Here is an 11,947-nt window from a genome sequence, read left to right on the forward strand (position 1 = left end):
CCTGTTCTCCACGTTCCCTACAAAATTGTGTACTCACTTTCTCCCTTGATAGACAAACAGACAAGAGGACAGTGTGCAATGCAACTCTGGAGAGAACTCTGAGTCCTCCCTACACTGGCTGTCTATGAGGAGAATTATTCTGAGTGTAAGGGAGAAATAGCATTGGGTCAGGGGGCCGAAAAAGATGCTCACTTTGTGACTGTAGGCAAGTCTCCTTGCTTGGCTATGTGGAGATCTGGGGCCTCTGACAGGATTCCAGGAGGAATTGCTCTTGCCAACCTTCCCTGAACTATGCTTGCCCTTATCCCTGCCACTATTCTTAACAAGACCACAGTCCTCATTTCACTTGTCAACCACCTAAAACGAACCAGAACAGAACAAGAAATCACTTCTAACGGGTCTATGATATTTCTTGAGTTTTGGAAATCTGTTTTGTCAGCCTAGGATATAAAGTGACATTAATTAGTGAGAGACAAGTATCTGAAACAGTAACACATAAAAAAGTAGGTGACTGATAGGATAAGAGCAGAAAATTCTTTAAGAACATGAAAACTGATTCTGTAATCCTCAAGTTTTTTCCCCCCAGAAAGGCAACTAGTAATCCTGAAGATGCCCGTTAGTGAAACCTGCAAGTCTGAGGGTTGGCAGAAGAGTTCTGACACCTGGAAACCATAGTAGAAAGGCTAAAAGCACTGCCAGGTTACAGATTCTGAATTAGAGGTGATTTCACAGTTCAGCCTCTCCGGGCTGGATGGAGGTACAGTGACAAAACACGAGGCTCTGAGAGGAAGACCCACAGGGGAGCGTTACCGGTTTGCATTTGAAGAATTCTTGGAACCCACCAGGCACATATGCCTAGGATTCGGACTGGATGACACTGGGGTGGACTGCGGCATCAAGAACCTGTTGGCGTTACTGTATGTATATCTGTGTGTCTGTCTGTGTTTCTCTTTCTCTCTTTATTTTACTCATGGAATAAATAAATACACCTAAAAAAAAAATCCCATGCTCTACCTTGAGCACTAGGATGAATACTGACTGGGAATGCTTTACCCAGCAGAAGGCCCTTCCTTTCTGCTCTCCACTTATTTTTATTTTTACTTTGTCTTGCTGTTGCTTATGCAGTTAACTTACTGCATATTTTAAACAGGCATCAGGAAGAAATGCCTTTCATTTCTATCCAACAAGAAAACTTATTTGACTAACGGAAAGTAAATTTTTAAACAATTTTGCTGCTAAAAAGTTGTTCTACAACTCAGCATTTCTGTTGAAAAGCCAAGTGTATCTGTGAAAATTGCTGAAATCTGGATTTTACTTAAGACAAAATGGAAAATCATGTTTCATGCTCCAATTTGATTTTCCCTTTGTTCAGTAGACACACTACAGTTCACCTCAGACCAGGGCTGGTGAAAGAAAGCACCATCTGGAAGTCTTCATTTGAAAAATGATGAAATAAATATAGTTAATTTGTACATACAACGAAACTTTCCTCTTAAACCCTAACTACAGCAGCTTGGATAAATGAGGATGGAATATACAGCATAATGGAAATGTGAGCTTCAGGTCAGGAAAACTGCAGCCTACATTCTGTCTCCACAACTTACTATGTGGCCCTTGGTAAGGGATATCACTTCTCTGAGCCTCAGTGTCCTCATTTTTGAAGGAGAAATAATTCCCTAGAGGACTGTGGAGATTAAAATTGATTGATGGAAAGCACACAGCACAGAGCCTGCGAATAGGAACTTCTCAATGACTACAAAGTAGAAATGCACCATCTTTGAAAGAAATGGATTACAGCCTGATTCCAAATCCACTTTCAGCTTCTGTTCTTCAAGTGTGCTACCCTTCACTAGAGAGATGCAGGCGTTTTCCTGCTAAGGTACAGAACATTCACTGAGATTAACACGTGCAAAGAATAAATCAAATATTTTTCCCACAAAGATTACACACAGGAAAGTTCCTTGATTGAGAAAGCTAATAATTAGTTATAGCTTTTGCAAAAGATTGCAATGCACATGAAATCCAAATTTGCAAATCAGCATGGTGTACTAGAATGAACTTGGGCCTAGAAGGGAGAAGACAGATGTTCTAATGCATCCACCAGAACTTTCCCTAAGGAACAAGTCCTCTGGAACTCAGTCTGTCAATTAATATGAATGAAGGTGCTGGAGGATGACCACCTCCTGCTAAACAAAACAAAAAACAAAAACAAAAACACCAAGATTTTGCCGGTATATCATTATTGAAGCCAAAACAAAAATATAACTCACATTCACATCTTGGGATTTCTGTCTTAACAGATAATCATTCATTAGCTTCTATGGTACTTCTTAAAGTGATTTTGTCTTCATGTAAAAGTAACATTGGAGTTCATGTCAGGCAATATAATTCAAAGTGCTTGCATACTTAATAAGTTCCAGCAAGTGCTTACGCATTGAAGTAAAGTTTAGAGATAATAGGTTTACATTTCCAATGAGGGTAAGACCCTAGATTTAAAAATAAATGAGTAGGATTCAAAGATGTTATAGTTCAGTTAGATAAGCATGTACTTTAAAGACAGACACTGTTTTACTGCTTATTATGGGGGCGGGGAGGGAGGGAGCTAGGGCATGTTGCTTAATCTCTCTAAACCTCATTTCCTTATCTGTGTAACCAGGGAAGGTAGCTACTGTATTTCACTGCCTAAAGGATTACTGAGATAACACAGTGTGAAGTAGAATTCCTGACATCTACAGAGCACTCAATAAATGCTAGCTATTATAAAAAAAAAAAAAGCATATAAAAACTCTTAACCCACTTTTTCACTCCTCCTCTCTGGTAGGATTAATCTACACCTGGGCAACTCTTTAAATTGAGCCTGACTGTGATATGGTCCATGAAAAAGGCATGGGAAAAAAGATGGGGAAGGAAGAGAAGAAGCAAAGAGGCCAGAAAAGAAAGTACCCATTAAGAAAGAGGCAACTAGGTGATAGCAAGGTAGGGCAGGAGAAAAGTCCAAAAGAAGTCAATGGTATTTATGATGATTAGTCCTCCAACTGGCTCAGAAGGCCTCATCCATGTCTCTATTGTTCCAAAGTGTGTAGAGGAAAGGGCTCAATTTACGGTCACAAGACTCGGGCTGGAAGCTCAACTCTGAGGCTTCTAGTTTCTTGTGTCAACATCTGGTCCATGAGTCCTGTCCTCTATGAAATGAGAGGTTGGGACTAAGCTGACTTCTGTCCACTTCAGTTCTCCACCCTGCCAATTTCAATTCTGTCTGTTATCAGCCTCAAGATACACCACCTTAATATGAAAGTCTCACTGTTAAAGAACATAGCAGTAACTCCTTACCAATGAGGTGGAGGAATCAGATGAAATGGTCTTTCCTTTTCCACTTCAATTTTTCCCCTCACATTTTCTAGCACTTTCTTTGTAACAACTCTCTTGCCATTCACTACCTGGCTACAAGTGGTGACCAGTCTGAAGTTTCTCATTCCACTGCTTACAAAGGGTACAAATGTCTTAGAGACAGAGGGACTTGATTTGAAGCCCAAGGATACAAAAGTGGAAAATCCTGTGTCCAATATAGGGGTCACATCAAATAAGGAGGAATGGAATCTCCTGGCCCTACCCACACGGCCGGTAGAAAAATAATCTCCTGAGACGTATTCATCTTCAAAGTCATTCTGGAAAACACGGTGTGGCCTCTCAAAGCACAGTTCCTCCTCCAAATGGTTTTGGTCTCTGCAATTTCCTCTGTTTTCCATTTTGATGCAGTTTCCTCTGGACTTGTCATAGTCATTGCGTTTTTTGGCATCAGACAAGACCTCATAGGCCTGTGCTACTTGTTTGAATTTCTCCTCAGCTGCCTCCTTGTTCTCTGGGTTCTTGTCTGGGTGTACTTGAAGAGCCAACTGGTGATAAGCCTTCTTAATATCAGAGGGGGAAGCATTTTGAGGCACCCCTAGTACTTTGTAGTAATTTACCATGTTTCTTTAAAGAGCCTTTCTCTGCCGAGACGCAGAGTTTATGTTCTGAAGAATTTCCATATAACTTTGGAAAGGATGATGATAAACTACTCAAGTTTACACCAAGACCCTTTGAATCTTAATACATGGTTCTTAGACAAAGTCTCTTCTTTGGTGGACAGATCCTCCCCACCCCCCAGCCCCAATGCTACCCCATACCCTCTGCAGCTCACTGTGGCTATAGTGACTATGAGCTCACAATCTCTGCTGTGACTCTCAGTGGATGCTTGCCTTACCTCCCATTGGTGGGAAACTTGGGGTGGATAATATAAAGATCAGGAGGCACTACCTTATTTTAAAATCAGCACTAAGCAACTTCTTAATAGAGAGAAACTTTCTGTGTGGCTTGAAAGTCTTTACCTTGTTTGTTAAATAACAGTCACAAGACAAATGAGTCTTGCACTTAAATTAGACCCCAAAAATCCATTTTGGCTCACATTGAGGGCTAATGTTTTTTGTGACTTCATGGATACCTCTCTGTGATATTTAATATTTGCTGCTAGTATGAGGTAAGCAATAAAGGAACTGTTTGCAAAAAAAAAAATTAGTACACATTTCTGGTGAAGGAAAATGATTAAAATTCATTTCATCAAATGAGGAAACTAGGTTACTGAGATCAAGGAGTTTTTTTAAAGATAGATTTAGGAAATAGAAATAGAAGTAAAAATGCTTCATGTATTGACAGATAAGCCTTCTTGAGTGGGCCTTTTGTCTTCTTTTTTACATTTTTGTCATAGGGCACATGCACTCACGAGAGAGGGACAGACAGTGAGAGGGAGAGGGAGAAATCACCCCCCAGGTAGAATAGTCATTACTGCAATACCTTCTCCATTCTCCTCTTAGGATTTTGAGCATGCACACATGTGCCTGGGGTTGTGATTTTTACTTTTTTTTTTTGAGAGGTTTTTGATATAGGGCGCGTGTGCTTGCCAGAAAGACAGAGACAGAAAGCGAGAAATGACCCCCAGGCGGGATGGCGCCACGCTGCAATCCCTTCTCCTCCATTCTCCTCTTGGGATCTTGGGCACACACACACACACACACACACACACACACATGCCCGGCGTGAGTTTAAGCCACCAGGTCCGGGACTCGAACTGTGGTCAACTACATGGGAGTCCAGCAACATAGCCATTATGGCAACCGCTGGTCCTTGGGGTTTTGATTTTCAAGCTGCTGGATCCAGAACTCAAACCGCAGTCAATCATGTGGGGATCCAGCACCTTAACCACTATGCCCTTTAGACTCCCAGTTGTTCTTTTAATGTTAATCTTTTTGAAGTTTATCTCTGGACTTCACAACTAGAGTAAGTAGCAGCATCAGAACAGCAAATGGCTCTAAAGCCTCTGTGTAGGAGCTATTAGTGCTTTTTTCCTAGGACATACAACTGTACATTTCCCAGACTTCCTTGAAACTTGGTGTGACCATGCGACTAAGTTCTAGCCAATGAAACGTGAAGGGATAATGCACGCTTCCCTCAGTCTTGGCCCATAAGACCACCTGCATGGGCTTGTCCTTGCTCTTTTTCCTTCTACCAACTGGATATCAGTGTCCAGATGACCTTGAAAGCTGCCATGTAAAGATAACAGATCCACAAGCAGAACAACTCTACCAACTACCTTGGAATAGTTACATATGCAAAAACACACTTCTACTGTACATAAGCAATTATAAACATTTCCATCTATTTGTGACATCAGTTAGTCTGCTTTAATACACCAATCATTTCTACAATTTCACCTTCACTCTTAGAACCACATTCCTCTAAATGCCAACCAGAAGAGTCCTACCTCCACAACAGAGTCCAATATCCTCGTGTCTCACTCCTAATTCCCATTAAGTTCACTTTTTCACTTCAATACCTCTTTTTTTTTAAAAGAATTATTTAACTTTTTTTAAAAATTATTATTATGACTTTCCAGTTTGATGAGAGAGAGAAAGTGAGAAAGCAAGCCACCAGGTCAAGGACTAGTACTGTGGTCAGCCATGTGGGAGTTCAGCGCCATTAACCACCATGCTACCTCTTTATTCAGGGATATGACCTCTTCAGACTATTGTGTAAAGTTTGAATGAACCCCACGGTTTTAAAATAACTTTCTTAGGCTATTAGCTTTCTACTGTGTCCATCAAACAGATAGCACATCTAGAAGGAATCTGGCAACCCAGCTTACCTAACTCCTATACTTGGTGTGGCTGGAGGGAAAAAAAAAAAATCAAGAAATTCTAACGTCAAAACACTGTACCGTGGCAGTGCACCAATCTCACCTGCAGCTGGATCAGTGGACTGTCTCAGTAGTTTGATTTTTTTTTTTTTTTTCATCCTTGGTCCTCTCCCTTTCCTATCTCCCTTGGTGGCCATTTTTCACCTTCACTGATATCCTGGAGTTCCTTACTAAACCCTTACCTACCCCGTCTACTCCAAATAGAGGAGCTTGCCTCTTGCTTAGCAAAAGAAACAGAGCTTGTCAGGAATTCCCTTAATGTCCTTGAGAACAGGAGTATGAGTGATCTTCACAAAGTTCAAGAAAAAATGGAATTAAAGGATAAAAATAAAAAATATAAACTTTATTTCTCCATATAACCTTCATCAAAAGCAAGACACTTTGTAAACAATAATTCCAGCCATTTAGTCTATCCCTAAAGAACTGAGGATCCTAGGAATTTAACCATGTAAATGCAGTCTTTTTCACATTATTAACTGAAGGACAATGGGTATCTTTTATAAAGATTTTAGGGATCAAATAGAGGTCAGAGGAGCCAAATCAGGATGTAAAGTGGGTGGCTAATGATTTCCCATTCAAACTCTTACAAAATTGTCCTTGTTGGATGAGCAAAATGAGAAGGAGCACTGTCGTGGTGGACAGGATTCCCTGGTAAAGATTTCTTGGACATTTTTATGTTAAAGCTTTGGCTGTTTAAAAATACTCTTGTGATAAGAAAATATTATTATTCCTTGCTCCTTTAGAAAGACAACAAGCAAAATGCAGCAAGCAGCTCAAAACACTGTTGCCATGACTTTTGCTCTTGATGGTACACTTCTGCTCTGACAGGGCCATTTCCACCTGGTAGTCATTGCTTTGATTGTGCTTTTTCTTTAGGATCATATGGTAAAGCCATGCACCAACTTCTGTTTTAAGGTTCATTATGTGGTAGTACATATCAGAACTTCATTCCCTAAATATGCCATTGGAGGTATTTACCACATTTTGTTTATCCATTCACCTATTCATGGACATTTGGGTTGTTTCCACCCTTAGCTATTGTGAATAATACTGCAATGACTATTACACAAGTACAAAGTATCTGAATCCCTCTTTTCTATTCCTTTGGGTGGAATTGCCCGGTCCCATGGTAGTTCTATGGTTAACTTTTTGAAGAAATGATAAACTGTTTTCACAGTGGCTGTACCACTTCATATCCCCACCTGCAGTGTACAAAGGTTCTAGTTTCTTCATACCCTCCCTTTCCCTATTCTTTTTTTTTAATTTTTTTATTTTTATTATCATCATAATATTCTTTATATTACATTGGATTCCATATAACTTTTTTTTTTGGATTACATATAACTTTACAGTATATTACATTGCTTTTTCAAAAGGGAATGCTATGCATGTCAGTCAATACAGAGACATTAATCTCCCCACTTCATCATTCAATATCTTTTCTATGTTTTTCCCAATCATTATTATTATTATTCTAATTATTTTTTTAAAACAGTCAATCACTAGTTCTCATTTTGCTTTTAAAAAGACTGAACCCATCATGAAATACTTCTCAGACCAGTCCAGTTGAGAATACTATACATGTCATCATCAACAGGTAATAAGCCCTATCTGCTTCTCACTAACGTCCTGCCTCTCTACCGTTCTCTTGCTATCTTTCTCTATCCTCTTCTCTTCACCACCCCCATTCCACACTTTCCTATTCTCATGAAGTACTTTCACCGCTTTTATGTCCTCCCATTTTTCGCTTTCTACCATAGAGTGCAAATAGTCAGTATATATTGAGTGGATACATATAATATCTTTCTTTCATAGCCTGGCTTACTTCACTCAGCAATAGATCTTCCATATCTGACCACTTTCTATCAAATGCCAGGCTGAGTAGTCTTCCATAGAGTATATATACCACACTTTTCCAATCCATTCACCAGTTTGTGGACATTTAGGTTGGTTCCATGTCTTGGCTATTGTGAATAATGCTGTAATAAACATGGATGCAAGCACTTTTCTGACTGAGCATTCTCCTGTCTTTTGGGTAAATACCCAAAAGTGGGATTGCTGGATCAAATGGTACCTTTCCATATTCTTTTGATCTCATCCTTTTCCGTATCCTCAGGGAGTTTACATCATTAAGCTGTCCTCAATTTCCTATGCTTTTAACTGTCCAATTATTTTGGCTACTTGTCTGCATGTAAATAAGTCTAAGGTCTCCTTTCTTAAAGTCCTCAGGCCTCCATGACTCTCCAGTTAATGTTTCTCTCCCCTACCTCCCACTCACTCCTCAGACTGGAGGAAAAGAATCTGCCCCTTCCAATAGTCCTCCACACTCATCAACTTCATTGAAATTCCACTAGAAAACTTCACAGTCAGTTCAGACACCACTAGACTTTACCCTTTTGAGCTAATTGATCTTGTTGATCATTTCCTTTTCCTTTGCTTCAATTTTATTGCCAAAGAATATGTCATCGAGAGAGAGAGAGAGAGAGAGAGAGAACGCACCTCCCAATGGGATGTGGTCATACTGCAAATCCTTCTCATATCTTCATCTCACCTGGATGGGGCACATACACATGCCCAGCATGTTTTTCAAACTACGAGGGCCAGGATTCAGGCAACCATGTGGGATCCAACTCCCTTAACAACTGTGCTATGGGCCCAGCTCCACTTCATTTTTCCTGAAAATCTCCCCTGTTGCTCTCTGTAAAACCTTTCTTTACTGGTTCTCTCCTCATGTCCCTGAGTTTTCTTTCTCAGTTGTTTTACCAGCTGCCTTTCCTTTCCTAACAATTAAAGCCTTGCAATTCCCCACAGTGCTGCACTTGGACCTTTTCTCTTCCCTTTCCAAATGTCTCTCTCAAACTCGCATCCTCCTCAGTTTCAGGCCTCCTTCTACCCTTCAGCTGCCTGTGAGACAACTTCTCTTAGATGAGGGTAAGGCCTTCAAATTAAACATGACCAAAGTATGCTTATTATGATCCTTTTAAAATTCTGCCTCCCACAGACATCCTAGTTAATGGCCCCACCTTACAACCACCCAATCTGGAAACCTGGCAACCTCATCAATGCCTCTTCCCTCTCTCACCTTAAGCACTTGGCTTAGTCCTGCAGCCACAGCAGGGAACGGGACCAGACAACTCTCCAGCAACCATTGACAATTATCAACTAAATTTTTTGACCTTCCTCCCCCAAATTTCTAATCTATCTCTTCCTTTCCATCCCAAATGGGACTATTACAGCAGCTTCTCTGCCTTTGGTGTCTTTTCCTCCAAGTCACCTTCTGCATTGCCACTAGAATAATCTTTCAAATACACTTACTATGCCATCACTTACACCATGGCACTCTCCACTTAATATTCTTCACTGGTTCCTTGGTTCCCTGATACCTCTCAGGTAAAGTCTCTGTTTGCCAGGCAAATCGAACTCTGTTATCTGAACCCCAGTTGACCTTAGGGGCTTATCCCTTGGCACTCCTGCCCCACACCTCCCAGTCCAAGTTACTAGGAGTCCTCAAGATTAGCCATGTTTCATGTCACCATGGCTTTGTATTCGGTCCTCCCTCACCTAGAATAGTCTGTGCTTTCCTCAGATAGTTCTCATACCTGTTATTTATATTCATATTTTTTCAAATTTATTATTATTATTTAAGGTCTTTGCTCTAGGGCACATTCATTTAACAGAGAGAGAGAGCGAGAGGGAAAGTGAGAGATCACCCCCTAGAAGGGATGGCCATGCTGCAATCCCTTCTCCTCTATTCTTCTCCTGGGATTTTGGGCACGCATGCATACACGCCTGGTGTGATTTTCAGACTACCAGGTCTGGGACTCAAATTATGGTCAGCCATGTGGAGGTCTAGCACCTTAATCACCATGGCACCTGTTGGTCCCAAGTTTATTATGTTTTTTTAGTTTACAGATAAAATTGTATGTATTTATCATGTATAATATGATTTTTTTTTTTTTGGAGAGGTTTTTGCTATAGGGCACGTGCGCTCACCAGACAGACAGAGAGAGACATAGAGACAGAAAGTGAGAAATCACCCCCCAGGGGTCACGCCGCAATCCCTTCTCCATTCTCCTCTCAGGATCTTGGGCACGCACGCACACGCGCCCGGTGTGAGTTCTAAGCCACTGGGTCCAGGAAGCGAACCGTGGTCAACTATGTGGGAGTCCAGGGACATAGCCATTACGCTAACTGCTGGTTCCCTACAATATGATGTTTTGAAGTAGACACACATTGGAGAATGGTTAAAAAGAACTAATTAACATATGCATTAGCTCACATAGTTACCATTTTTTTTGGTGAGACCACATGCTATCCACTGTCTTAGCATTTTTTGAGTATACAATTTATCACCACTAGCCATAGCCCCACTGCTGTACAACAACCCTCTTGATTCTTCCTATCTAAATGTAATTCTGTATTTTGGATCAACAACACCCCAAATTCTACCTTAAGAGTTTTATGAAAGCGAAGGAATGCTCATAATAATAATAAATAATAATAAGCATTACTTTAATAGTTTATGTTTACAATGATAGGAAAAGTTATTGTGGACACAAATGAACAAATAAATAAGCCAAAGAAGCACCACACATCTGGTTGTCTTATAATGTCCTGAAATGGTTCAAATTTCAAATGAATAATTTAAACACCCATTTATCCAAAAATTCAAAAAGTTCTTTCCTTCTCAGTTTTTCTTTCAATTCTGCTGGCTACTTATTTATTGTTAGTATTGCCATTTTAACTATTTTCTAAATTTTTATAGGCTGAAAGGACGCATTAGCAGAGTTGGAGTTGCCATGTCCCCTGCTCATTAAACTGTAAAATATGTTAAACATCTCAGTAGCCTTCAATTGTTAAGAAATGTCAGATGTCAAATCATCTTGAATATTTTCAGTAGTTGGCATTATTGCTGACAGAGGAATTAAAGTTATTTCCAACTTGGGGATTTTAATTGTTCTAATTTAGAGCCAGATTTACCATGAAGTTGATGAAGCTTAAGTTTCTCCTCATTTTGTATTTATAATTATGTATTTTATTTTTTCCCAAGGAGGGATCTTGAAATTGTATAAACTTTAGACCCCCACAAAATCTAAATCTGTCCTTGGTCTAATTAAAAATATCCATCTAAAAATGACTGCACTTGAATTCAGTCTAGCCGTGATTACAATACAATGTCAGGGTTGCCTCCCTAAGTGCTTACTCCATTATAATGTAATTAGTGTTACTTGGCAGTCTGTAGCAACAGGCACTTTTGTTTACCCTTAGTAAATAAGTGATGTCAGGAACCTATCAAAAGTTACCTGTGGGCTAACCAGAAATAAACTACAGTTTTTAATGTTTTGAGTGAATAAAACAACATTTAAACAATCAGTTGGGCATTTTGGAGCAAAATACCATTCTTATTTATGTGGCTTGGGGAAAGTGAGAGGACAATAAATAGAGTAAGGTTAATTTGTCAACTCAAGTTGCATATCATTTTGTCATGATACTGTCAACAAATTATCTCGGACATACGTATCATTTTAGAAATAAAATCACTGATGCCATCTACTCATAAATTTAAGAAATCTGAACAATCTGAACTGTATGACATTGTTTGAGTGGCAAGTCTATCTTCTATGTTCATACATATCTTTTTTTTTTTTTCTGGACCCAGTGTCTTAAAAACATGCCTGGCACATGTGCGTGTTTGCCTAAAATCTTTTTTTTTTTTTT

The 11,947-nt window shown here is 39.7% G+C and overlaps 1 protein-coding gene across 1 annotated transcript in view; it reads right to left on the reverse strand.

The window, feature by feature from the left end:
* The window catches only part of LOC114004419 (dnaJ homolog subfamily B member 6), a 7,333-nt gene extending 3,181 nt beyond the window's left edge, over positions 1–4,152 (reverse strand). The window contains exon 1 of the mRNA XM_014588181.2: positions 3,331–4,152. Coding sequence (XP_014443667.1) covers positions 3,331–3,968 — 638 coding nt within the window. The 5' untranslated portion in view covers positions 3,969–4,152. The remainder of the gene's footprint in view (positions 1–3,330) is intronic.
* Positions 4,153–11,947: the final 7,795 nt, after the last annotated feature.

Source organism: Tupaia chinensis, unplaced genomic scaffold (genome assembly GCF_000334495.1).
Source record: "Tupaia chinensis unplaced genomic scaffold, TupChi_1.0 Scaffold000263_1, whole genome shotgun sequence".
Taxonomy (NCBI): Eukaryota; Metazoa; Chordata; class Mammalia; order Scandentia; family Tupaiidae; genus Tupaia; species Tupaia belangeri.